Below are 26,997 nucleotides of genomic sequence, written 5' to 3' on the forward strand. Positions count from 1 at the left end.
CATATTTGGTAGGGAGTGGAAACGCCAACCGGATGCTTCACATTTATACATCCGGTGAAATATCTGGTTCATTGTTACATGACCTGCTTCGAATTTAGGATTTTGCCCTGAGATGACCATTCTTCACAATGTCGAAAATAGGACGTGTTTTATCTAGTTTGTCACACTATTCTCTGTGTCGTGGGATTGTGATTGGTAGTACGAAGACAAAGCTGAGGTATGTACAATATGAGAAATATAGCTATTTATGTTCACTTTCATGGACAGTGAGTAGTTCAATGACAATGAGTAAAACCTGACTGAGGCAAGCTAGTAAAGTAGTGCACATTTGGTTCAGGTTTTAATATCATCACTCGCATGAGTGTTCCCAATGTAGTCATTGGTTATCTGACCTTTCGATTGAATTGGGAGCTCAATTGGAGCTTCCGGCACCTCACATTTGATCAGTTAGGAGTGACTCAAGCATTAGATAAGTGATTGCTAGTTAGCTACATTTCCTGCGGTCAGATATATGATCATGAGTAGCTGCATATCTGAAGCTTTTTCAAATATGAAAAGGAAAAAGATTACATGATTGCTAAACCGCTTGTGTGTTGTAGCCAAAAGATGCTAGAATGAACAGCCCAGCTCCCAAAATACATCAACAGGTGGCACTATTGTATTGAATTCAATTTGTTGATATTTTGTAAATTGTCACTTTGGCTTGTAAGTGTTTTTGTAGATTCTAAAAAGGTTGCTTTCTTTTGAGATTGAACCATGTACGGACCCTCAGCCTGACCTCCCATTGCCTGGCTAAATCAAAGAAACCAGCAGATGATGAGTTTAGTCAACCCATCAAGTTCTCTAGCAGTAAAGCCTGTCACAAGTCTTGGAATGTAGACCAGTCCCTGGGAAGCAAGTATCAGCGGCCGTGGTGGAAAGTCCTCCCCATCAGTCTCTTAGGGGTCAGCTTCTTGCTGTGGTGCGCACTGAGGGGCGACACTGTTATTGATGAACAGCTGGAGAAGAATCTCTATGAACAGTTACCTGGCTTACTCTCAGAAGAACAAAGAAAATCTAGCTAATATCGGGCAATTAGTCTAATTTAAGGTTATTTTAGCTAGATTAGGCCATATCTACAGCATGCTTCCAAGTCGATGAGCAATGTGCATAAGACATATTGTAATGTTCTGGTTATTGTCCACAAGTGCAGAGACTCAATATTTAAAAGGTCCAAAATGCAATTGTCATTACAATGTTCACGGTCAATATGTAGATCTTGTATGATCAACATTTAGTTGTCAGAATAGTGTGAAGGTAACATTGATGCAGTTATGACATACAATGGTAGGGGCCATTACCTAGCCTCTGCAGGACAACATGTACACTAAGCAAATCTATGAACTGCAGAAAAATAAAATGTGACAAACCAAGTTGTTACATTTGAATGTTTTGCAGATGCAATTATAGTTAGTATTGCAATGCCTTGAGCCACTTGTTTTAACCTTTGGTTTTGAAATGTTCTTTGACTGAGCCTTTTTGCTTTGTGTAAGTACATTTGCTTGAATGAAAATGGCCTCAATTTAGTCCCAACTACCGTTGTAGGTATGTTTATCCAATTGGCGACAGATTTATGCAACTATTCCAAAAATCTGTATTTTCCCCACCAGAGGGGTTTCCAAACAGACTGGATAAAATGCTGTGTGATATAGCACACAAAGCATTGGGGTTTAAGCTTCCACATACCAAAAAGTAAAGCGTTTCCACACTTCCAACTGGTTGTCAAACATGCCCAATCTGGTTTCGGCGCATGCGCACTAGTCAAGCCAATAGTGGAAAGGGTAGGTTATGGATAAGAGCACTTTATAATTTGCGGCCAAGCAGCAATAACCCATGCAACTGAAACGCTCAATATTAGTTTGCATTTAGCTCATCACAACCACCATTAAGTTAAATGTTTTCCCACATCGTAGTGGTAGTACGTAGCATATTACATGACTCCAAGTGGACAGCAACATGGTTCAGCGGTTTAGATGGTACCATGATTCTCTACACTTGCTTGTTTTGGCAAACTTAGAATTTTAGCAACAAGGAAGTGGCAGTGCGACAACATTTTATAGAAAAAGATCACCACCCAAAGAAATTGTCAACATTCAATTGTACAAAACAGTTGGTAGAGCATGGCGCTTGCAATGCCAGGGTTGTGGGTTCGATTCCCACGGGGGGCCAGTATGAAAATGTATGCACTCACTAAGTCACTCTGGATAAGAGCGTCTGCTTAATGACTAAAATGTAAATGTACAGAATTCATGTTGCCATCACACATGTAGTGATACTCATGGTTAGTGTCTACTATGTCTGATTCAAGGCCTTCAAAAGTATACCTCAATGTCAGCCCAGAATGTCCATAAATTATGAGGGGGTCATAAACCAAACATGGTAAACATGAGGTAGTGGAAAGTTTATTTACAACAAATATCCATAATGCGATTAAAACAGTTCTACTCCACATGACTCATGCACGCACATTACAAGATGACCTGAAGGTATCAACCATTTCTAAAATACACTTTCAAAACCTGAGAGAGGTTAGGAATGTTTGGCAAGACACTTGCTACTTCTGTACTATAGATCACAAGCCTTTATCCTACCAATGAGACATTACAAAATTAATTGAAACTAGTACATACTAATTCATAGTTCAGATAAAACACAGCCCCAACCATTCCCGCCCACCTAGTTACCCTCCAAAAGACAGAGTAAAAAATAAAATAAAAGTGTTCATATTATGCACGCTCGCCTCGGATTCGCCTAGCCAGCTGAATGTCTTTGGGCATGATGGTCACCCTCTTGGCATGGATGGCACACAGGTTGGTGTCCTCAAACAGGCCAACAAGGTATGCCTCACTGGCTTCCTGTATTGGGAGAAAACAAGCCTTTCTCAGAAAAGTAACTCAATCTAATTAGGTGTAATTACATCTTAAAAGGGATACTTGGGGACTTAATCTACTTCCCCAGAGTCAGATGAATTTGTGGAGACTATTTTTATGTCTGTGTCCAGTATGTAGAAAGGTAGTTAGTTTTGCAAGCCAATGCTAACTAGCATTAGCTCAATGACTGGAAGTCTATGGTATCTGCTAGCATGCTCCCGAAGTATCCCTTTAAGTGCAGCTGCAAACCATTACATCAGTTACTTTGGGCATAGTTGGAAGCAAGGCCACTCTGGCTCACCACTTCTTGGGTTGTCGTTCCAATGTTGCTTTAACATGGGTAATTCTTGAACCAGCTAAATTAGCACCCATGTGACTACACCTAACTATCAAACTGTTCCAATCAAAATCATAAAGTTAACTTGCCTGCAGAGCGCCAATGGCTGCACTCTGGAAGCGGAGGTCAGTCTTGAAGTCCTGTGCAATTTCACGGACCAGACGCTGGAAGGGCAGCTTCCTGATCAGCAGCTCAGTGGATTTCTGGTACCGACGGATCTCTCTCAGAGCCACTGTACCCGGCCTACACAAAACACATTAAAATCAGTATCTGCAGGCCAGTCAAAGGATTGGGCCAGAAGTCCAAAACTGCTGCAAATCGAGGTGAAAATAATTACCTGTATCTGTGAGGCTTCTTCACACCGCCAGTAGATGGCGCGCTTTTCCTTGCAGCCTTGGTGGCCAGCTGTTTCCTGGGCGCTTTTCCGCCAGTGGATTTACGGGCGGTCTGCTTAGTACGTGCCATGGCTCACTTGTTTACTTCTCTGAAAATAGATGAAATTCAAATTGAGTGTAAGGAACCGGATGGCATTACTATTAAAGTAAGCGCAAACTGTTCCTTAGTCAAGGTTACTGAAGGCCAGCAAATTGACTCGAGTTGAGACCTGGTTAGCGTGGTTGCATTAGATTATTGCAGTAAATATTTGTTTCAGTAGGCATGCAGTCTAAACAGTCAATACCGACATTGGCTAATATTAGCTTAATACGGGCCTTATGCTAATAACGCCAAGATAGCTACTGTAGTTAGGTGACCGCAGCCATGATGGAAGAAAAATAAACCACCAAAATGACAAATCGAGATTGGCATTGTGTATTCTTACAGTAACGTTAGCTGTGGAAAATCTAATTGTAATCATGTGAAATATGGGATAACTAGCTATCCACTTGATAACTGGCAAGGAACAGGAATTAGACATGGTTGAACACACTGGATACAGCCAGGGCGCCAACTATCTTGACCGGTGGCGGGTCAATTGACGCTAACGTTCGCTATACTTAAATATACATTTTACATAGCCAACTAAAACTATTACCATCCAAATAAGTAACAATCTGAAAAATGTAGTAATGAGAAGGGTAAAACAAACTTAACGCTAGTTAATTCATAAATGTGCGCACCAACTACTGTTAACGTTAGCTAGTCTGTTATTCAAGCCACCATTACGCGGCTTACAACCTACACGTTTCGTTTTCATCTACAGTGATGTCAAGCAGCTGCCTATTTTGTAACATGGCGCCTACACCGAGGAATCATATTGCCGATTGCCACAAAGGCCTGTAAGGCCTGGTATAGGTAACCTAACAGTTAACTAACGTTACCTTACTCAGCGAAATGATAGAATACACAGCACAATCAAAACGAATCGCTTGTATGTCGCAAATCGTAAACATTACTAAACGTCATGCTAGGTAGTTACTGTAGTTAACTGCCCAGACAAACCACAGTTCTGTTTTACAGTAGTTAGCCAACGTTCGCTAGCTACCAACAAAACCTCGCTTGATAGTTTTGGCTACCTAAATCATTTCAATATGAACAACCACACAAATATTTACACACCGTATTAATTTAGATAGAATCTTAGCTAGTTACCTCTTCATACAAAATACACGTTCAAGTTTTTCAATTGCCGTCTCTTATGTTGAGCGGAAATGGCACATTCTATTTATACTTTTTTTTCTGTCTGATTTGTAGACCTGCCCACAAACATCAGCACAACGCTTTGTATTGGTCAAACCAAAATTACGCACTACGATGCAGAGGCTTCTTTAAAAATTGAATAAAATTTCTAACAAGTTTATCCAAGCGAAATGTGAGACTATTTTAATGATAAAATAACATACCAATAAATAAATAAAATGAAACACTTTAGTTAATTTTCAATCTAGAAAGTGGCATCTGGCAACAACAAAATATATGAATAGCGGAACCAAAAGTATTTGGAAACTTTGCCCCTGTCGGAATAACGATGAACATGTACACAATGCTTGATGCATGCTCCGTTAATATATAGCTACAGATATGATTAGTTATACATGTATTTGATACAGCTCAGTAATGCATGCCTGTCGTTTCGAAGAAAGTATGCCAAACATTTTTATTTGGTTGCTTGAATAGCGTTGTGAATCTTTTCAAAGGTGAGCATAAAGGCCCTTTCTCACCAAGTCCGTTAAAAATAAATACGAGCGCGTCTAGTTTATGACGCCATTCACACCAATTGCGAAATATCGTCAATCCGTCAATTATTTATTCGGAACAGATTCGATTTTTGCAAGCACATTGAGTGAAGCGCTTCCCAGCTAGCATAGCCTATACTCAGCCGCCGTAGCCAGGTAGACCTAGCTCTGTAGGCTAAGCTTCGTGTTATTTCATTAGCCTATATCTTAATAGACAACAATTCGGACAAAAAACGCAACTTGCTTGGTGAGAAAGGGCCTTAAGGGTGAAAAAACAATGCTTTGATCATCTGCTAGTGACACTTTATGCGCCTGATGTCAGCTTTGGCATAATCTTTCTGCAGCAGTCTACATCTCATTTGAGCGAAACAGCAGTTATATGAGTGTCTTCAGAGTTGTCATCTGGAAATAGCTGGTGCTGAGTGAATCATGACAGAGCATAAGGCACTGGTCATAGGTAGGACACAAGTCATTACAAGAAATTCCTTGACATCCTTATGCATCGTAGTGTGTTTTAATACTGTGTCTCTGCATGTCCTTGTGTATGTGTTAATGTTTTGAAGCAGACATTGAGCCTCGGGTGAATGACACTGCCCAAGGAGAACAGAACCAACAAAGCAGAACAGAGAAACAACTCTGGGCCCGCAGTGAAAACTCTTTCACTTTCAACTTCTTCCCAGAGGGTGCACCAGCAGCACATGGGGTAGAAACTGCCCTCTCAGATGTGAAACACCAGTTTGCAGGATTACAGACAAAAACATCCACCGCTTCTACAGAACAGGGTTCTGGTTTTGCATTCAACTTCCAAATCCCTGTTAGTACACCAGGGGAGATGGAGAAAGAAATTGACACGCCAGTACCCTTAGAAGCTGTAGCCCCGAAAGAGTCCAAAGAGGAAAAGCGTCAGGGCCAGAACGCTCAACAAGTAATTAAAACACCTGAGCCAACCACATCTTCTAAAGGCAAGAAAAATAAGAAATCTGGTCATAAGAAAAAAGCCACAGACAGCAGTGAAGGACAGCAAAAACAGATGACAAACTTGACAGACACAGAAGGGGCTCGTGGGGAGGATGGCACAGTGCTGGTGGGTGATGTTGTTGTTTGAGTTTAATATTTCAATTTGATTCAGTGTGGTTGGTGTAGTATATCAGTTAAACTTTTGGTTGTATTTTTCAGACTACAGAACAGCAGCTGAAAAGAGAGCTGGACTGGTGCATTGAGCAGCTGGAGCTGGGCATGGCGACTCTGAAGGCTACGCCAAAACAGAGTGGGTGTAGTTTAGACTCTAGAATCCAGTCGCTCTCTGAAGTGCATGATAAACAGTACATTCAAATGTGAAATGTTCATAACACCAACAGTGAAGAAGTAGATTGTTGCAATATGCATAAAAAGTTTGATGTGGGGTTATATCTTGAGTCTTTGCTGTCTGTAGAGGAGGAGGCCTCTCGTGCCCTTAAGACGCTGCGCAGCTCCAAAGCCCCCCTGGCAAAGAAGAGGCAGGTGATGAGGGCCATGTCTGGGGACTACAGGAAGAAGATGGAGGAGGAGAAGCACAAGCAGTTCAAACTGATTCAGGCTGGTGAGTGGAGCGTGAGAGGAACTCAGATATGAGTACAAATCACATTTTATTGGTCGAAATACACATATTTAGCAGATTATTGCGGGTGTAGCGAAATGCTTGTGTTCCTAGCGCCAACAGTGCAGTAATATCTAACAATACAGGAAGACGCATAGAAGTTAAAATTTAAACAGGCTTGAAGTGAAAAAATAAACATGAAGCTTACACGAAAGTCAGTAGTGACTTTCAGTATTTCAGACGAGAAACACCGCAAATTATGAATATGATATATGTTGCATAGAAATATGTGGCAACTAAGTATTTTTATTTTTATCTTTCAGCAATGACATCGGCTCAGGTCAAAGTAGTGGCAGACCCTGCTAAGAAGTCTATTTTCCACAGGAAAGTGGAAGGTAAAACAGAGATTCTACCCTTAAAATCCGATGCAAAGAGTCAACAAGAGATTTTGCAGGCACAGACTCCAAACACAAGTGTGCTGAACCAGGAGAACTCAACTTTTGTCTTCACTCCTGCTAATGAAGAGTTCTGCTTTAACTTCCTCTGATTTGCTCTGGGGAAGTATTTGCTCAGGAAATCAGTCTTACTCTATAGACGAATACAAATTAAGCCACATTTGAAAGTTCTTTGCTTAAATGCTCCCCATCTGAAAAATGGTTTTGGTAGATTATAATGCTATTGGTTGTGGTTTGATTATGTATTGTAAACCTTTTAATTAATAAATTGTATTATTTGTCTAAATATCTGCATCTCGCATGAATTCATTGAAGTTACATCAATCTACGACCATCTACGCTATCTCTACGTTTATTGAAACTGAAAGGTGGGCAAGTTAGCCTTGTCCAGCAACAATGGTCTTGAGTTCAGGGGGGAGAACAACGTTACAAATGTGCCCATGGGGCAGCTTCAGTGTGTACTATTTCATGCCATAGTTTCTCTTGCTACTTATTTTGTGTATCTCTATCAATCAAATACTGTACGACTGGGGTAAATATAATGTACATGATGAGGTTTAAAAACTTTTGACTGGGGAGAGTTTCCATAAAACATAGACTGTTTCTGGAGCTAGGAATCATGGGAAATGAAGTTACCCACCCAAATGTTTACTTTCAGCATTTAGTTTTCTCAAAGATAAATGACTACAACTACCAGGAATTTGACTGCACAACTTTGGGCAGTCAATTGTAACACAAGCAACCAAGAGAAGTCTTGAACACTCGGCAACTGTGGAAAAACTAAAAATAACTAGTTTTTACGGTAAGTTTAAATGCCTAAAATATTGCTGAATATAACTATGTTGTTTCTTCTGTCCAACAGCTCCGTCAGTTGTGGACTTTATGCATGTGAGTCTATATTAAATGGCTAGATAACTAACGTTAGCGTATAGCTAGCTAACGTTAACGTAGCTAGTTAGCTGTTGTTATCCCCATCCAAAAGGGGGCTACACATTTGCTTAGCCTGTTTTATTAGCTAGCTACGACAATGACAGAAGAGTTGGCTACAACACATACAGTATGGGACCAGGCTAAAGTTAGCTAGCTAGAAAACATTTCTCCACGACATCCTTTCTCAGTTGAGTACCTGTGTGCAGGTTACAGCGGTGCAGTGGGAGCTTGCCTAGTCTGGGGTGAGAATGTCGGAGTTGAGCGATGAGGCGGGTGAATCGGAGCAGTTTGGTGTCAGCCTCTCCCTGTGGCTAGGGGACATTAACACTTTAGTACGACCTGAGGAATTGGATGTACCCCTCGACCTCCACACTGCCTGCTCCATTGGCCAGTATGATGTAGTATCAGAGTGTATTAAAAAGTGAGTACCTCATCAACTGTGTGTGAGAGAGAGAGAGAGAGACTAGATGCTTCTCACAACACTCATTGACAGTAATGTACTGCTATGTCCTTTTAGAGGGGAGGTGAACTTGGACAGCAAGAACATTGGGGGCTGGACTCCCCTGATGTATTCTTCATATATTGGGCATGACAACATTGCTAATCTTTTGCTGGAGGCTGGAGTGAACGTTAATGCCACCACTGGCAAAGGTCTGACACCCCTTATGCTGGCAGCGAGCTGTGGGAATGAAAGCATTGCATACTTCCTAATGCAGGTCAGATTTACTTTTCTGAATCAAATATTGTTCTCATTTTCACCTCAAATAAACCTCAGTTCAGGTTTAATTTTAGTGTAATGGGTGGTGGTATTGTACATTATGAAACAATTTCCTAGTTGTTTTATCTCCCAAAAGCAAGGTGCTGAGTTGGAGCTGAAGGACTCTCGAGGCTGGACAGCCCTGTACCACTGCACCAGCACTGGCCACCAGCAGATGGTTAAGTTCCTGCTGGACAACAATGCCAATGTCAATGTGAAGTGAGTATCGTCAGTCAAATGAATACAACCACAACAATCTATGTCCCACTATTCAATCATGAGGTGTGTAATGACATGTTTCTCACCTGTAGAGAGCCAGGGTCTGGCTTCACTCCGCTGATGGAGGCTGCTGCTTCTGGACATGAAATCATTGTACAATGCCTCCTTGACCATGTGAGTAGGTTATTGTTTGCTAGGATTTACAGTACTGTCATTTTCATGTGTTAGTCTCAAAAACGTACCTGATGCAAATCTGTTAAAGGAGTACTAAACCTAGTTTGTATATGATAACTCTTGTCTCAGGGTGTCAAAGTAGATGAGCGGAACGCCAAAGGAGAGACCGCCCGTGCCCTAGCTATGATGTACGGCCACACAAAGATCGCCAGCCTCATTGACATGCGCTCTCCTAAAGCCAAACCAGGTGCAGGTGAGGACTTGCTTACTAAGAAGATGACTCTTTAAATCTGATACCTTTTTTATACCTTAACTGTTTTGGAAATATTGTGGTGGAACAGTTTAGGTTCTCATTGTGCCTACGTTTGCGCCCCCCCCCCCCCCCCCCCCAGGACACTTTGAGGACCTGAGCTCGTCGGAGGACTCTGACAGCAGTGCCCCCCCCAGACTGAGTCGCTTGAGTCGCAGCCGAGCCAAAGGCCCCAGCATCCACGATGGGCCTCAAGCCATCGCCAAATTCAGAGTGGGAGGCCCCAGTAAACACTCCGGTAGCGTTCTTTAGGTTACCTCTCTATTACAGCTTTATCTATTCCACAGAAGAAGTTGAAGTGGTTGTGCTGAATCCACATACTGCTCTGCTGCTAGACACTGTCCTGTTGGACCTTGTTTGATATAGCTATTATTCACTTATTCCTATAGAGCCAGCGGTGGCGCCCCCGGGATACATTGCATTCCGTGATGTCGGGGAGCAGAGTGAGGGCATCTGTTTCCGTGACGTCACCTCGCCTATCAACGAGCTGGACGGCCAGAGCAACAGCAGCAGAGGTATGACTACATAGTTAAACACTCTTAACCGTTCACCTGTCCACTTATTTGTCACTAGATCGTCCTACAACAGCAGCAACTTTACACGTTTCCTCCACACAGAAATACCAGTCTACACTTCTACCCATTCCACCATGTTGCTAATCCAGCTTCTGTGATTCCACAATAGATGAGAGCCCCTTCTTTGATAACGACATGCCCACCATGAGGAGCAGCAGTAGCAGCAGCGAGGGGCTTCCCTGCGTGATCGGACTTAGCCGGGAGGGCTCGCTGGAGAGTAACGAGGTAACCGCACACGGCATAGGGACCGCACATTGACGCATTCACATACCACAATGGTGGTTCCAATGAGCCCTTTTGTCCTCATCACAATGTACCTTTGTCCTTTTTAGGACTCAGATCAGGCTAAAAAGAGCTGCTCCCGCCGCGCAAACAAGGGTCATCACGCTAAAGGCAAGGGTCGCCATGGTAGCAGCAGTGAAACGGTGCAGCCCGGTGGCCCAGGGAACTGTGGGGTGCGCTCGCCTGTAGGTGGTCCTCCCAACTATGCAGGTCCCAAGGCACGTGTCGGTGTTGTTGGATCACTATACATTTAATTAATGTTTCTCATACAGAGCCCCATGCTGTTCTGTTACGTGTTTTTCCCTCGACCAGTGTCTGATCTATACCTGACCTTTGATCCCTGCCCTCTTGTAGGATCTGGCGGAGTTCCTGGAGCAGATTGGCTTTTCCAAGTACCTCCCCCTGTTGGAGGAACAGGACATTGACCTAAGAATATTTCTCACCCTCACAGAGAATGACCTTAAGGAAGTGGGAATCACGTAAGTCACTGTGGTCTCTGTCGTACCTAGCTTTGGCTCCAATGCCCTCACTAGTACCATCTTGGACATGTCTACATTCTATCGGCTACTGGCTTTGTCTGTCCATCTCAGACCTACTCTGGGCTCTATAGAATATCGCAAGTCTCTCCATTCTGATTTACTTCGTTTTCTCCACTGAAGGCTTTTTGGACCCAAGCGCAAGATGACCTCAGCGATTGCACGGTGGCACAGTAGTGCCCGGCCACCTAGTGACGCTCTGGAGCAGGCCTACGCTGACCAGCTGGAGGCCGAGATGCAGGAGATGGCCATTCAGCTACATAAGGTAAAGAAGCAAAACTAACCAAAACCTTATTTCTAAACCACTTCATTGCTCCTCTTATCCCCCAACTCCTCTTTCTCCCCTCTGGTGTAGCGGTGCGAGGAGGTGGAGGGCCTGCAGGGCCAGATGTCTCAGGAGAAGGAACTGCGCACGGTGATGGAGGGATGCCTGATGGAGGACAAGATGGCCTGGAGGAGGGTGCACACAGAGCTGGTGGACAACCACAGACTGGCTCAGGACATGAATGCCACACTAGAAAAGGCCCGCGCCTGCCGCTGCGAGCTCATGTCTCGCCTCAGCGCCGACGGCAACGGCAGTCCTTACCACGGCGACGGCAAACTGAAAGGCAATACTGGTGGAAAAGGTGGGTGGCCGTGAGCTGCGTTGTTGGATGACTGGTGGCCACAAAACCAAATATTATTCTGCCACTCCTTTGGAAAGTAACATATTATTTGTCTTCTCATTCTTTCCCTCAGGTGGAGAAGGCTTGAAGTCCACCAGTGTCTCGGAGTTAATGACAACACTGGATTCATATGAAGAGGAGCTAGGTAGGACAAACTATCGCAGGTTTTCAAATCTATCCAGTTCTCCGATGCTAACTATTGTTATGAATGAGAGCTACTGTTGTGTCTGAGTGTGTCTGGTTTTTGACCCTGCCAGGGGAGACCCTCCAGACTGTGCTGCAGAACCTGAGGCGACTGAGTGTCCCAGAGAAGGTCACAGACAGCTGGGAACAGCCCTAGGCAGTATTGGTGAGTGTCTGGGTGGGTATAGATGTTAGGTGCTAAAGCGAACCATCAACATGAATGGCTAACCACTCTTTCGGTAGCTAGGACTCCATCAACATGAGTGAGAAGTTCTGGGTCTCAATACGGCGTTCTGTCTTCACAGGGCTTCCTGACAATGCTGACGGAGGGTGAGCATGCCACCCTGAACACACTCAATGGACTGGGAGTGGGCCGGGCCAGCTGGCCGGACTGGATACAGTGGGCTGAGGACCAGTGTTCCCAGGCGCTCCCGTATGGGAATGGGCCAGGGGTTGTGGCCTCTAGCCTGGCCAAAGAGGCCATTGGCAGATACTGCAGGGATACGACAAACGGGCGAGGGCAGCTGCTCCTCACATGCCTGTGCTGGTGATGGTGGACTGCTTCATTTGAATTAGGAGGTGCAGTCGGGGGAAAGCTGATAAACCAGCCAGCTCCCTAAGGCGAGCCTGTCTGGCTGTGAAACATTTTGACTGTAGATCCTCTGTCCTCCTATCCTATATGTATGAGACACATACATGCTGTGATGCAAACAAAAGAAAGATCACTCATGTTTCTAAATAACCTGATCTTTGACATGAAGAGAATAAATGTACATGAATTGATCATTTTAGAATATTAAAAAAAAAATGTATTCTGTAACTTGTTTTGTTGCATGTTAGGAAGTGTCGTCCTGCTGAATGTAAAGTCTGGAACAGAAAATCCCCATAGAGGGAAACAATGTCTGTAATTTCCATTGTTGATCTTTCACCACATCTGTTACTAGTGTCTTCTGTAATGTTTAACTGTATGTTGTTTTTCATTTTTTCAAACTTCCCATTTTGTTGTTAATGTTCACATATTTTTTAAGTATGACCTCAGTGAATGTAGTGTTCTGTGTGTGTGTAATCATAAGCGCAATAAATGTTTTGTCGTGTCAGTCTAAAACCTGTGCATTATTAGGTTAACTTTCCAGGCAATATCTCAATAACATTGTAGTATGAAAGTCTTACTTTGATTATTAATTACACTTTAATATGTAAGCACAATTTAGCATGTGTAAGCCATCCCTTTTAACATTCTAGTTCCATAAGCATTATGGCAATGTGTCCCATTCAAAAGGTCACTGACTGGGTTAATACAAGTTCACATGGTTTATGATACAGAGACAGATGAGCATCACAAAATATTTTATTGCCTTAGAAAACAGTGCTGAACGTGTTCAGTGGAAGCACTGGGGAGTCGTTATCTCATGAATAAAGTCTACATCAGTCTTCCCAAAATATCTTTATCGCTATTTACATACACAAATGATCCATTTAGAACAGCAAACTGTTCTGCCCAGCTGAGCAATACACTGACGAATTTAAAAAACGAAATGCCATAACATCAAATTGATCAGAAATACAGTTTAGACTTTGTTAATGTTGTAAATGGCTATTGTAGTTGGAAACGGCTGATTTTTAATGGAATATCTACATAGGCGTACAGAGGCCCATTATCAGCAACCATCAGTCCTGTGTTCCAATGGCACGTTGTTTGCTAATCCAAGTTTATCATTTTAAAAGGCTAATTGATCATTAGAAAACCCTTTTGCAATTATGTTAGCACAGCTGAAAACTGTTGTGCTGATTAAAGAAGCAATAAAACTGGCTTTCTTGAGACTAGTTGAGGATCTGGAGCATCAGCAATTGTGGGTTCGATTACAGGCTCAAAATGTCTAGAAACAAATACATTTCTTCTGAAACTCATCAGTCTATTCTTGTTCTGAGAAATTAAGGCTATTCCATGCGAGAAATTGCCAAGAAACTGAAGATCTCGTACAACGCTGTGTACTACTCCCTTCACAGAACAGCGCAAACTGTCTCTAACCAGAATAGAAAGAGGAGTGGGAGGCCCCGGTGCACGACTGCGCAAGAGGACAAATACATTTGAGTGTCTAGTTTGAGAAACAGGTGCCTCACAGGTCCTCAACTGGCAGCTTCATTAAATAGTACCCGCAAAACACCAGTCTCAACGTCAACAGTGAAGAGGCAACTCCGGGATGCTGACCTTCTAGGCAGAGTTGCAAAGAAAAAGCCATATCTCAGACTGCCCAGCTTAATTTTTAATTTGTATTGGCCAGTCTGAGATATGGCTCTTGGCAAATTCTCGCATGGAATAGCCTTCATTTCTCAGAACAAGAGTAGACTGATGAGTTTCAGAAGAAAGTTATTTGTTTCTGGCCATTTTGAGCCTGTAATCAAACCCACAATTGCTGATGCTCCAGATCCTCAACGTTTCCAGCTACAATAGCCATTTACAACATTAACAATGTCTACACTGTATTTCTGATCAATTTGATGTTATTTTAATGGACAGAATAAGTGCATTTCTTTCGAAAACAAGGACATTTCTAAGTGACCCCAAACTTTTGAATGGTAGTGTGTATATATATATATATATATACATACTTAACAAAAAATATAAATGCAACATGCAACAATTTCCAAGATTTTACAGAGTTACAGTTCATATAAGGAAATCAGTCAATTGAAATAAATTCATTGGCCCTAAATTCATTGGAGGCAGCTTATGGTAGAGAAATGAACATTACATTCTCTGGCAACAGCTCTGGCGGACATTCCTGCAGTCAGCATGCCAATTGCACGCTCCCTCAAAAAGACATCTGTGGCGTTGTGTGACAAAACTGCACAGTGGCCTTTTATTGTCCCCAGCACAAGGTGCACCTGTGTAATGATCATGCTGTTTAATCAGCTTCTTGATATGTCACACCTGTCAGGTGGATGGATTATCTTGGCTAAGGAGAAATGCTCATTAGAGGGTTGTAAACTAATTTGTGCATAACATTTGTGATAAATAAGCTTTTTTTGCATATGGAACATTTCTGGGATTTTTTATTTCGGCTCAGGATACATGTGACCAACATGTTTATTTTTTTTCAGTTATATATATATATTCATAAATGATTGTGTTCACTTAACTTCGAGTTTCTGTCATTGTCAAGGTGAGCACTGAGTAGGCCCATCCCAAACTTTGAACATTGCTCCATACGGTAGGTCCATGATCCCCTCGTTCTCCTCTACGACTGGTTTAATGGATTGGACTCCAGTCTTACCCACCTGTCTTCCAATAGCAGCCATCCTGCTACCATGGCCACCCCCCTGTGGACCCCAGTCTCAGGAGAGGCCAGCCTGGAGTGTGAGACCCAGGCCAGGTTGAGCCAGGCACTGTGAGGGGAGGTGCTCCCCCTCACACAGAGAGCCGGCTGGGCGGGGGTGGAGCTGAGGGTCAGGTGTACTCACACAGGTGTCCACAGCCGGCCGGGCAGTGGGAACTGCTCTTTAACCAGTTCATCACGTGCTCCAGGTGCCCGCCGTGACTACAGCCCTGGCACCACACAAACAGCCCCTTCACCACGTGGTGGCACACGGCACAAACACTGGCACACTGGTGGCACCTGGGGAACGGGAAAAGTTGAGTGGCTATATTGGTCAACTTTCCAAATGTTCTCTTGCCTGGTTCCTCTCTAGGTTTCTTCCTAGGTTCCTGCCTTTCTAGGGAGTTTTTCCTAGCCACCGTGCTTCTACATCTGCATTGCTTGCTGTTTGGGGTTTTAGGCTGGGTTTCTGTATAGCACTTTGTGACATCTGCTGATGTAAAAAGGGCTTTATAAATACATTTGATTTGAGCTCATCTAGAAATATGTAATATGCCATTTAGTTACACTGTAATGCCTTTCTAGATTGTTTCTCATTGGTTAGTAACCCTTCCCTTTACTGTGTTAGGTAGGTCAAAGTTCTATGTTATGGTTTTAAGTTATACCTGTCACAGATCCAGCCCCTGTTGCTCATGGGTCGTTTGCAGTTGCTGCAGTTGACGTGCAGCGTGGTAGACGTCTGGTTCAGACAGGTGATGGCGCTGCAAGTGCTCAGCTTGATGACCTCGTTGGACACGTTCCACAGTTCGAAACGCTGCAGCAAGTCAATGTAGGACATGTACCAGTGCTCCTGAAATAGGGTCAACGCTATTATTAGAACATGCTGAAATGAACAACATATTTGTCAGCTTGGAGGATATGCAGATTACCAAGGCTCTAACCTCCGTCATTATTTAGTCTATCAAGCAGTTATTTGTAAACCAATAAGCCATGTTAAATTGTTCAAACAGAATTCTCAAGAGCATCCCAATTAATTTTCTGCAACACATAATCATTGAATCTGTATTCTGGTTCAGGAACCGACCATACATTTTCTCAACATTATTAGTATTATAAATCTTCAGTTCTTCACCATGACAACTGTTATATCCCTAGCTCTGACCTGAGTGAGGTCGTCGATCTCCTTGCGGATGCGGTCACCCAGGACGATGAGCACCGAGACAGCCATCTGCACGTCGCCCTGCTCAGCATAGTGGCTCAGCATCTCCCTGACCACGGGGCAGAAGAAGTGGGCGGGAAGGTGGGTGCTGAACAGCGGCTGTGAGATGGCGATCAGCGAGAAGGACTCGGTGGGTGTCAGGCACATGACCTCCGCCTCGTTGCCGCTGGCGTGCGGCGAGTCGGCCTTGTCCTGCTGCAGGTGCTCCGGCACCGACGGGTTGTCCATGATCTCGTGGCGCAGCGGGAAGGCCTCCTGGGGAAGCGTGTACTCCTGTTCCTCCGCTGAAAACACCAGAAAAGAACAAGCTCAGAAAGTAAAAGTCGTAGATCATAGCCTAGCCCTGAAACATGGCTGTAACCTCCATTGAAATGGCATTCGACATGTAAGGTTAGTGGTGGCTATTGGCTACGTCAAAGGTCAAATAGGGGGTGCTTATATTTATCCTGTTTCACTGCATGTACAAGTGGGTAACCTGTACAAGTGTGAGGTGTGAAATAGAAATGTGTTCTTTGAATATCCCAACTCCCCCTGAGACACCCTCTGAGAGTCCAAGAGGGTCAGAGACTCACCGGCCTGGTTTTCAAGCTCTATAGAATAGAGGTCATCGTCATCCAGCTCAGCGTCACCAAACATGTACTCCGCCTGTCCCTCACTCCCCTCTGTCTCCTCATTCTCTGCAGTGGGACAAATCTCTATATCGTTTACTCATCTATTGCATCCATCACAGTAAGTAACATTCTACTAAATGTGGTTCACAAAAACAACCTATATGTTGATTAATTTCTTCAGTGAAGTGGGAGCAGCTTGAGTGTTTTTAGAGTTTTACTCTCACCGTCGTTGTTGCTGTTGATGAGCGAGTTCCCAGGCTCCAGGTGAATGCTGTCCTGTCTGATCTCTCCTTTACTGCGGTCCAGCCTGCTCTCTGTCCCCATCTCCTTCATACTGAAACTTGGGCGGACACAAAAAAGGATTCAAGATTTAACTTTTAGGTCTATTAGTTTGTCCACACTATTTTTCAGCTTATGTGTTTTATGTAAAGCCTGGGGTAAGTACCTGTTCATTAAAGGAAGGTTGCCCAGTTTGCTGATGTTATTTGGACCAGGTGTCGAGAGGTTAGCTGGATCTGAGAACATGAGCCGAAGCATGGTCCATGTAGTAGAAACCTTCAAATGGGGAAATATGAAATAGCTTGTTAGTGATCATCAAAACTCTACTTAGTTCCACAACAATTATTCATTGGGTATGTGTAAATGAATGTAGCTTATCTCTGAGGGGCAGACTGACTGACCTGAGGTCTGTTGAGCTCCTTGGCCACCTTGGCGTTGTGGTCACACAGCTCGGCGAATGGTTTGCCGCCGAGGAGGTAGAGGCGCGCCGTCTTTACAAACCAGTCCATGCACCTGCTCTCCAGAGATGACTCGAACACGCTGAGGGCGCTTGACACGTGGGCAAACTGCTCCGTCAGATCGGGCTTCTTGAAGAAGAAGATGGGGTAGCGGCGGTCGCCACCCGGGTACGGTTTCCTGTTGGTGTCGCCACTGATGAGGCTCTCCTTGGCGGCGAAGGCTAGGTCTCCAAACAGGCCGAAGCACAGCCCCTCGGGGTTGGCCCGGTCAACCGGCCGGCTGGCGTCCTTGAACATGTGCTGGTAGAGTGTGCTGTCCTTGGAGCCTGACAGCAGGAAGTAGGGGTCGTGCTGGTGGCGCCACACGATGCCTGTGGTCACATCCTTGTGCTCCTCGAAGGTGGCAAAGGGGATGAAGGGCCGCCGGACGTCCCACACGTAGATGTTGTGGTCCACCATCATGGAGCAGGTGGCCAGGTGCCACTTCCTCTCAGGACGCCACTTGACCCGTGCCACCGAGGCGATGGTCTGGACGCAGTAGATCTCTTTGGCCCGGTTGGTGGTCATGTCCCACACCTTCACCATCTTGTCCCGGCCGCCAGTGGCCAGCCAGCCCCTGCAGACAGAGGCCAATACATTAGCAATGTGGCTGTTGATTCAGGGGTGGCTGTTGAGTCAGGTGAATCAACAGCCACACTGTAAGCAAGAATGATTACTGTATCTAAAGCAAATTCACTTTAGATGAATGGTCAACCAATGCAAACATCAATGCTTTTTCAACATGTACAGTGAGGGAAAAAAGTATTTGATCCCCTGCTGATTTTGTACGGTTGCCCACTGACAAAGACATGATCAGTCTATAATTTTAACGGTAGGTTTATTTGATCAGTGAGAGACAGAATAACAACAAAAAAATCCAGAAAAACGCATGTCGAAAATGTTATATATTGATTTGCATTTTAATGAGGGAAATAAGTATTTGACCCCTCTGCAAAACATGACTTAGTACTTGGTGGCAAAACCCTTGTTGGCAATCACAGAGGTCAGACGTTTCTTGTAGTTGGCCACCAGGTTTGCACACATCTCAGGAGGGATTTTGTCCCACTCCTCTTTGCAGATCTTCTCCAAGTCATTAAGGTTTCGAGGCTGACGTTTGGCAACTCGAACCTTCAGCTCCCTCCACAGATTTTCTATGGGATTAAGGTCTGGAGACTGGCTAGGCCACTCCAGGACCTTCATGTGCTTCTTCTTGAGCCACTCCTTTGTTGCCTTGGCCGTGTGTTTTGGGTCATTGTCATGCTGGAATACCCATCCACGACCCATTTTCAATGCCCTGGCTGAGGGAAGGAGGTTCTCACCCAAGATTTGACGGTACATGGCCCCGTCCATCGTCCCTTTGATGCGGTGAAGTTGTCCTGTCCCCTTAGCAGAAAAACACCCCCAAAGCATAATGTTTCCACCTCCATGTTTGACGGTGGGGATGGTGTTCTTGGGGTCATAGGCAGCATTCCTCCTCCTCCAAACACGGCGAGTTGAGTTGATGCCAAAGAGCTCGATTTTGGTCTCATCTGACCACAACACTTTCACCCAGTTCTCCTCTGAATCATTCAGATGTTCATTGGCAAACTTCAGACGGGCCTGCATGTGCTTTCTTGAGCAGGGGGACCTTGCGGGCGCTGCAGGATTTCAGTCCTTCACGGCGTAGTGTGTTACCAATTGTTTTCTTGGTGACTATGGTCCCAGCTGCCTTGAGATCATTGAAAAGATCCTCCCGTGTAGTTCTGGCCTGATTCCTCACCGTTCTCATGATCATTGCAACTCCACGAGGTGAGATCTTGCATGGAGCTCCAGGCCGAGGGAGATTGACAATTATTTTGTGTTTCTTCCATTTGCGAATAATCGCACCAACTGTTGTCACCTTCTCACCAAGCTGCTTGGCGATGGTCTTGTAGCCCATTCCAGCCTTGTGTAGGTCTACAATCTTGTCCCTGACATCCTTGGAGAGCTCTTTGGTCTTGGCCATGGTGGAGAGTTTGGAATCTGATTGATTGATTGCTTCTGTGGACAGGTGTCTTTTATACAGGTAACAAGCTGAGATTAGGAGCACTCCCTTTAAGAGTGTGCTACTAATCTCAGCTCGTTACCTGTATAAAAGACACCTGGGAGCCAGAAATCTTTCTGATTGAGAGGGGGTCAAATACTTATTTCCTTTTTTCTGGATTTTTTGTTTGTTATTCTGTCTCTCACTGTTCAAATAAAACTACCATTAAAATTATAGACTAATTCTTTCTTTGTCAGTGGGCAAACGTACAAAATCAGCAGGGGATCAAATACTTTTTTCCCTCACTGTATCAACATGTCTTTCTCTAAAGCCTCTCCCTACCTGTCATCGGGGTGCCAGTCACAGCAGAACACAGGACCGGTGTGGGCTGTGAACATCCTCTCATACCGGTCAGGCCTCCGGATGTCCCACAGCTGGACGTTACCGTTCTCAAAGGAAGCAGCAAAAGTAAAGTAATCCTTCATGCTGAACTGAACATCTCTTACGCTCTCCGACTGACCTGAAAAAAAGAACATAGATAAACACGAACGTCCTCAGACCAGGTTCATTACCATGTCGTACGACTGTGTTTTGTTTATTGTTACTCTTCAAAATGGATTGTTTAAGACACTGTCTGAAAAGGGTCCTTGGTAACTAATAAGATGCTGTTTGTTTTGTAGCCCAGAGGCATTCCTGGACATGAGCAGGGCCCTGTTTCCCAAAAGCATCTTAAGGTTAAGTTCATCATTAGAACCTTCGTAGGAGCATCGTTAAATCTCCGAGCTGTTTCCCAAAACCATTGTTAGTAAAGTTGCACTTGAAAACGATTGTTATTTAGCACCTGCCTCAGACCACTCGAACAGAACAGCTAAGTGCCTCGTTAGATTATTTTTTGCCCTTCTGCGTCACTTTATACACAGAAGATCTCTGCGAAACATAGAATCAAGCTGTTTATCTGTCTCTCTGTGACCACCGATAACTTCATAACAAAGTTGACTATAAATACAAAGTTGCCAATGTCTTTGCTATTGAACAAGTGAAGGATAAAAAGATGCTCCAAATGAAAACCGAGATGACTGCATTGCTACATAGGCATATACCATTCAATCATCTGGAAATCAATTTCATGTTCAGTCAATTGAGTTCTATTTGTTGCAACACAAATGTTTGCCTCAATATATTTCATGATGTGTAACAACATGTGCACAATGATGTGCCAAATTAATCTGAGATGTATTATAGGGTAAGCATTAGAATAAGCCACCTCAATATTTGCAGCCGTAAGGTGATAACTCTCTAGAAGCTGATCTGTAGTCAGTACTGTGGAATAATTATTATGTTAAGGTAAGATTTGAATGGAGAAAGCTGATCAAAAAGCAGCACTGCCTTTCTTCCTATCAGTATTGACACATGTCCAACAACGCACTTAGTTAATGTTCTTTCTGCGTGGTGTTTTGGGAAACTCATGTTACATCTTCGGCCGTTGTAGGAACGATGCATCATTAAAACACTTGGAAGCCTAAATTGCATTGCTATCAGGAAACCAGGCCCAGGTAGGTATTTCTACACTCCACCTAAGGTGTTACTCCTGTGTTCAACCTCAAAGAGTGCAAGAACTATCCACAGACACACATACCTGAAAAGGTGCTGACGGACTCCTTCTTGCGCAGGTCGAAGCACTTCATGTAGCCATCCTGGGAGCCACTGAGCAGCATGTAGACTTCGGTGGGGTGGAAGCACACCTTGTTGACCGTGCGCTTGTGCTCGGTGAACAGCTGGTCCTGCTTGTTGCGCGATGGTTTGCCCAGGTTCCAGGTGACCACCGCCCCGTTGGTGGCAGCCGTGGCCAGCAGGTTCTCCTCCATCTGGTGCCACATGACGTCGGCGCAGCTGAAGTTGAGCGAGGGCTTGCGGCCCACGCGCAGGTTGAGCTTCTCCACAAACTGCTCCTCCTCCAGGCCATAGATCTTGAAGATATTGCGGCCGGCCACCACCACCTGTGTGGCATCGCGGCACACACTGATGGCGTTGGCGGGCGCGTCCAGGTGGCAGAACATGGTGCGCCCGCTGATGGCGCTGCTGCCCAGGGCCGTGGTTACCCGCGACATCTTCTCCATGGCCTGGTGGGGGACACAGAAAGGTGGTTGGGGAAATTATATTGGGAAATTCCAAAAGAATGGCCATAGTTTCACCAGAAGATGGCACTGCAGCTATGAGGAGAGCTCAGCTTGGTACTTGGGTTGTGCTGCTGGCAGTGGTCTGTCACATATTTATATGACCTTGTAATCTCTTTCTAATTCATTCCAATGGACTTACTCCAAATAGCAGCGGCAATCCTCTGGGCCTCTAAAGAAACACAGAGGCCTCCTCATACAGTCCTGTCAGAGGTTACCAGAGAAAAGGGTCATTATCATCCATTTCAACAATCATCCACACTTATATGTTAATCTTGTAGAGCTGAGAAAGGTAACCCATTCAATAGTGTGTCTGTAGGTTTTTGCTCCAACCAGCCAGCCACGACCTGAAAGTACCTAGGCCTAACCAGTCTCTACTGAGACAAAGTTCCTTCCTGTTCAGGTGCTGAGGTCCAAGCTGGAGCAAAAAGCATGACTGTCATTACAACTCTTCAAAATCAAAGTTATCTTTAAAGAGTAGCTACACTGATACATCACTGATGCTGAGACAAATACTGCAACCAGATTGGACATTCACAAGTTATACCAAAACAGTGCTTACCTACAACCCAACAGCCTTCTATAAAATGGCTCAAGAGAATGTTCACCTCCCTTTGCCCGAAGTGCATGGCGGATTGCTTAATGCTCCCAGCTCTCCAGAATCCTGCGTGATTATAACAGAGGGGCCCTGGGTGAGGTTGGACCACGGCAAAAAAATGACACTGAGGTGCTGAAAGAGGGGAGGGAGAGCCTTGTTATGGTTTATGCAGCTGTACTCTATGCTGTAGCTAATGATGCTGCACAGCCTTTGTGGACATACACAATACTTTGACATTTGGGTCCCTAAGTCTACAGTAATTGTTGATTATTACATTTTTATGACCACGACCTATGGTCATGTCTGTTATAGGTGTGAGCATGAGTTTCAGAGCAGCTATTAACAACGTCAACAAACAACAACATTGCCTGTTAACCTTGTGATGGATTCCAATTTTATCTAGCTAGCTAGATCAAGGCGAATAAAACTGATATTACCATTAATTGCTTAAAACAATGTAGCCACTGAACTTTGCAATGTTTAGGAAAGTTTACTACCTGTCATTTGAAATGTTTATAAATATTAGCTAGCATCTGGCTAGGGTAGCTAGCTAGCTAGCTATACTACGTTTGTCGTTCACGTTCTCGAAATGACATCACACCAAGAACAACAAGACTGAGACACACAGCCAATGAATGCACATCAATAAAGAACATTTGTCTTCTAATTTGCGAGTAGAAATCACCTGTGAGCCGACTATAAAGCTAGCTAGTTGGCTGCTAGCTAACTTGCTAAAGTACTTAACGTTAGTTGCAACATTGCAGTCGGATGACATATGATGCTAATTATTTTACTAACAGGTTCAGAAACGTCATTAGTTGACGAGAAAAGTACCGTTATTTCCTAATATAATTGGTTTTAGTGCACAATAATTGGCGCTAATTTTGGAGGACTAACCTAGCTTTTGAAACAAAATTATTGTTCACGGAACCGGAAGTTGTAAGTGTTATTCCCATGAATCTGGCGAAAACAAGCATTACAAAACGGAAGTACATGCTCTGAAAGGAATTCATTCATCGTTCATACTTTGTTTTGTAATATTTTATGACTGTTGTACACATGTGGATGGTAAGTGTTTTTCTGCCTTTTATTATTCTGACATCATGACTTTGAAGTCGTAGCTGAATGTATTTTTCTTGTTGTTCCCATACAGTTTCAGTTCATGCACATCTATCTGTTGAATAGGCTATTTTGGGCCAGAATGAATATCAATACAGAGAGTAGGCCTATTGAACTGAGAATGCTGCTTGTCAACTATGGTTTCTGTTCTCCAATGTGTATAAAGGTTTAGACCGCAGCTGTCCTCTGCAGTGTGTCAGGGGAAAAGGGCCTCCTCCCTCAGGAGTTTTGGGGAATAACAACATTCCCCTGTGTGCTGTCTACTCAGGTCTGAGGTAGTTTTGGCCCATTATCCCTTTTATACAGCAATGAGTGGAACACTATTCGCCTGCGAAGACCCAGCTGTCTGGAGAAAGTTATATGGGAAATACTGGGAGGTAGTGGAGGCCAAGTCCCTTGGGAAGGGCAAGAAGTCTGGAAAACTGCTTCCCTTGGATAAATGGTAAGTGTGGCACATACATGATCCCATTACCAGGTATCGATGAAGAGCAGACTATCATCACAACTACAGTCAATCTGTCACATTAATTAACATAAACACATATAGATTTGAGCTTTCAATTGACCAGGATGGGGATTCCCTCAATGCCTTTTATGCATGCCTTTTGATTGATGTAAGTAAACATGGAATATTTAGTCTGAGCCTCATCTCTGGCCAGGTATCAAGAGGAGCTGCCTGTAGCCATCGCTGGGCGTCCTTACAAATATGTCACCCAACCAGAACTGGTGAAACTGATGGAGTGGAAGCTCACTGTAAGTAGATCTAGTGCGGATAGATGCAGAGCTTTATTGACTAAATAGTAAATGGATGTTTCTGATATTCCAGGTAATAATGTGAAATTAAAATAAAAACATTTCCTTGTACTGAGATAAATATAACTATACTTTCCTTACTGTCCATGAGCAGAGAAATCTCTTTAAGCTCCCTGACTGGTTTTGAAATATCTTGGCACGGTATCACCTGCAGAGGGGGAAGTTCCGTCCGAGGCTGCAGCAGCTCGTGGCCTCTAACAGTGATGAGACGGTGGAGAAGTGCTCTAGAAAGGCCTTCAGTCTCCTCCCTGACGTCCAGGCAGCCATCACAGAACTCAGCTCTCTCAAAGCCCTGGGCCCAGCCACAGCCTCAGGTCAGCAGCACCAAGGGGCTGGGGGTTTGGTTCAGAGGATGAGAAAACACTTTTTAGGCTATTTTTAAGAATGACATATGAGAAGGCTGACATGTTTTCTTATTTTCAAGAGTAGAAACAAAGTCACCTAGACAAAGTTGTTTCAGTGAGCTTCTTAAAGGGATAAATTGATTTAGGCCTATTCAATTGGATTAAGCACGAAGAACAAAGCTCACAACACAGGATGGAGGTTCCCGACCCTCTGTTAAAGTGTAGTTCACTTAATATTCAGGAAACATCAGCAATCCGGTGAGGGGCACAGTTTAACTTGGGCTATCTTTGACTGGCCGTTTTGTTCCAGCTGTATTGGCAGCAGGAGCTCCGGAGCAGGCTGCGTTCATGGCCGACGAGGCTGTTGAAAGTGTCCCTGGACTGGGGCCCATCCAGTACACACCCAGGCACTATGCGCTCTACCTGAACAAAATGGCTTCACACACACAAACACTTAACAAAGGTGAGATCGCAACTGGGTGAGAGTGTGTGTGGAATGCACATTGCGGATACATATTCAGTGGGTCCAAATATTATCTATCTGCAACATTCTGTGTGTGTCGGGGGGGGGATACTGTACCCGGGATGTGGAAACCCCATGCCGTAATCTATGCTCATGTTGTTGTTTGACCCACCTCCTCCATCTTCCTCAGTGGACAGCGAACGGGACTGGACGCCCCATAGGGTGGAGCTGTGTTTGTGGGCATGGGCTGTAGCCAATCAGCTGCAGCTCCCCCTGCTGAAGGATGTGAATCTAGAGCGCAGCCTCAGCAATAAGTCAGACCCAGAGACCAATGACAGGCCAGCTAAGAGACTGAGGACCAAGTAAACTTTTTTTCTTCAGAAAACTACCTTGTAAAGCCTTTAATTTGACTATAGAGATTATGACTGGGATGAAAGAATGTCAGGCTACCTCAACATTATGGCAGTAGTGTTTTGTCTTTACGGTATGTCTATTTTTACAGTGTAACTTGCAAATAAATCTTTGATATTAAACAGGATTTATTTAGCATCTGGTGCTGTGCTTGGTTAACTCACCCCATGTACCCACAATGTAAAGTGCCCACTTGATGATACTTTTGTATATATAGTGTATGTGGACACCCCTTCAAATTAGTGGATTCGGCTATTTCAGCCACACCCGTTGCTGACAGGTGTATAAAATTGAGCACACAGCCACGCAATCTCCATAGACAAACATTGGCACTAGAATGGCCTTACTGAAGAGCTCAGTGACTTTCAATGTGGCACCGTCAAATGTTGTCACCTTTCCAACAAGTCAGTTCGTCCCATTTCTGCCCTGCTAGAGCTGCCCCGGTCAACTGTAAGTGCTGTTATTGTGAAGTGGAAACGTCTAGGAGCAACAACGACTCAGCCGCGAAGTGGTAGGCCATACAAGCTCATAGAACGGGACTGCCGAGTGCTGAAGCGCGTAGTGCGTAAAAATCGTCTGTCCTCGGTTGCAACACTCACTACTGAGTACCAAACTGCCTCTGGAAGCAACGCCAGCACAATAACTGTTCTTTGGGAGCTTCATGAAATGGGTTTCCATGGGCGAGCAGCCGCACACAAGCCTAAGATCCCCATGCGTAATGCCAAGCATCGGCTGGAGCGGTGTAAAGCTCGCCGCCATTGGACTCTGGAGCAGTGGAAACGTGTTCTCTGGAGTGATGAATCACGCTTCACCATCTGGCAGTCCGACAGACAAATCTGGGTTTGGTGGATGCCAGGAGAATGCTACCTGCCCCAATGCATAGTGCCAACTGTAAAGTTTGATGGAGGAGGAATAATGGTCTGGGGCTGTTTTCATGATTTGGGCTAGGCCCCTTAGTTCCAGTGAAGGGAAATCTTAACGCTACAGTATACAATGACATTCTAGACGATTCTGTGCTTCCAACATTGTGGCAACAGTTTGGGGAAGGCCCTTTCCTGTTTCAGCATG

The 26,997-nt window shown here is 44.4% G+C and overlaps 5 protein-coding genes across 17 annotated transcripts; 3 read left to right on the forward strand and 2 right to left on the reverse strand.

Annotated features, from left to right (window-relative positions):
• Positions 1–2,425: 2,425 nt before the first annotated feature.
• h3f3d (H3 histone, family 3D) lies at positions 2,426–4,941 on the reverse strand. The gene is made up of 4 exons (XM_084166052.1): positions 4,837–4,941; positions 3,584–3,730; positions 3,336–3,489; positions 2,426–2,894 (listed from the first exon to the last, which is right to left on the reverse strand). The coding sequence occupies exons 2-4, from the start codon at positions 3,709–3,711 to the stop codon at positions 2,766–2,768; spliced, it is 411 nt and encodes a 136-aa protein (XP_084022178.1). The 5' UTR covers positions 3,712–3,730; positions 4,837–4,941; the 3' UTR covers positions 2,426–2,765.
• Positions 4,942–5,197: 256 nt separating this feature from the next.
• On the forward strand, positions 5,198–7,734 carry cUnh8orf33 (chromosome Un C8orf33 homolog). Of its 6 annotated transcripts, none has more exons than XM_084166066.1 (6): positions 5,201–5,381; positions 5,743–5,877; positions 5,984–6,504; positions 6,597–6,687; positions 6,853–6,999; positions 7,320–7,734. In XM_084166066.1, the coding sequence occupies exons 2-6, from the start codon at positions 5,850–5,852 to the stop codon at positions 7,541–7,543; spliced, it is 1,011 nt and encodes a 336-aa protein (XP_084022192.1). In that variant the 5' UTR covers positions 5,201–5,381; positions 5,743–5,849; the 3' UTR covers positions 7,544–7,734. The 6 variants fall into 6 exon arrangements, with proteins under 6 accessions (XP_084022190.1, XP_084022192.1, XP_084022193.1 ...); XM_084166067.1 differs by having other exon boundaries at positions 5,204–5,381; positions 5,987–6,504; XM_084166068.1 differs by having other exon boundaries at positions 5,212–5,381; positions 5,765–5,877; positions 5,987–6,504.
• Positions 7,735–8,158: 424 nt separating this feature from the next.
• Positions 8,159–13,183, forward strand: anks3 (ankyrin repeat and sterile alpha motif domain containing 3). Of its 6 annotated transcripts, none has more exons than XM_084171282.1 (16): positions 8,159–8,339; positions 8,588–8,802; positions 8,899–9,097; positions 9,236–9,357; positions 9,450–9,531; positions 9,661–9,784; positions 9,924–10,079; positions 10,231–10,356; positions 10,526–10,641; positions 10,749–10,916; positions 11,053–11,177; positions 11,358–11,499; positions 11,590–11,860; positions 11,973–12,044; positions 12,157–12,248; positions 12,388–13,183. In XM_084171282.1, exons 2-15 carry the CDS (start codon positions 8,630–8,632, stop codon positions 12,237–12,239), a joined length of 1,959 nt encoding a protein of 652 aa, XP_084027408.1. In that variant the 5' UTR covers positions 8,159–8,339; positions 8,588–8,629; the 3' UTR covers positions 12,240–12,248; positions 12,388–13,183. The 6 variants fall into 6 exon arrangements, with proteins under 6 accessions (XP_084027408.1, XP_084027412.1, XP_084027409.1 ...); XM_084171286.1 differs by having other exon boundaries at positions 10,749–10,883; positions 12,157–12,260; XM_084171283.1 differs by having other exon boundaries at positions 8,159–8,253; positions 12,157–12,260.
• Positions 13,184–15,118: 1,935 nt separating this feature from the next.
• Positions 15,119–22,902, reverse strand: wdr24 (WD repeat domain 24). The gene is made up of 11 exons (XM_084171320.1): positions 22,744–22,902; positions 22,324–22,385; positions 21,644–22,127; positions 20,350–20,527; positions 17,910–18,582; positions 17,675–17,784; positions 17,454–17,569; positions 17,191–17,295; positions 16,562–16,902; positions 16,065–16,249; positions 15,119–15,699 (listed from the first exon to the last, which is right to left on the reverse strand). The coding sequence occupies exons 3-11, from the start codon at positions 22,122–22,124 to the stop codon at positions 15,531–15,533; spliced, it is 2,358 nt and encodes a 785-aa protein (XP_084027446.1). The 5' UTR covers positions 22,125–22,127; positions 22,324–22,385; positions 22,744–22,902; the 3' UTR covers positions 15,119–15,530.
• An 847-nt stretch (positions 22,903–23,749) lies between these two features.
• On the forward strand, positions 23,750–26,065 carry LOC311137002 (uncharacterized protein). 3 transcript variants are annotated; one of them, XM_084171330.1, is made up of 6 exons: positions 23,750–23,847; positions 24,205–24,340; positions 24,558–24,651; positions 24,866–25,025; positions 25,366–25,518; positions 25,709–26,065. In XM_084171330.1, the coding sequence occupies exons 2-6, from the start codon at positions 24,207–24,209 to the stop codon at positions 25,882–25,884; spliced, it is 717 nt and encodes a 238-aa protein (XP_084027456.1). In that variant the 5' UTR covers positions 23,750–23,847; positions 24,205–24,206; the 3' UTR covers positions 25,885–26,065. The 3 variants fall into 3 exon arrangements, with proteins under 3 accessions (XP_084027456.1, XP_084027455.1, XP_084027454.1); XM_084171329.1 differs by having other exon boundaries at positions 23,755–23,847; positions 24,065–24,340; XM_084171328.1 differs by having other exon boundaries at positions 23,755–23,847; positions 24,167–24,340.
• The last annotated feature ends 932 nt before the right edge of the window (positions 26,066–26,997 follow it).

This window comes from Coregonus lavaretus (assembly GCF_964263955.1).
Source record: "Coregonus lavaretus genome assembly, chromosome: 1".
NCBI classification, from domain to species: domain Eukaryota; kingdom Metazoa; phylum Chordata; class Actinopteri; order Salmoniformes; family Salmonidae; genus Coregonus; species Coregonus lavaretus.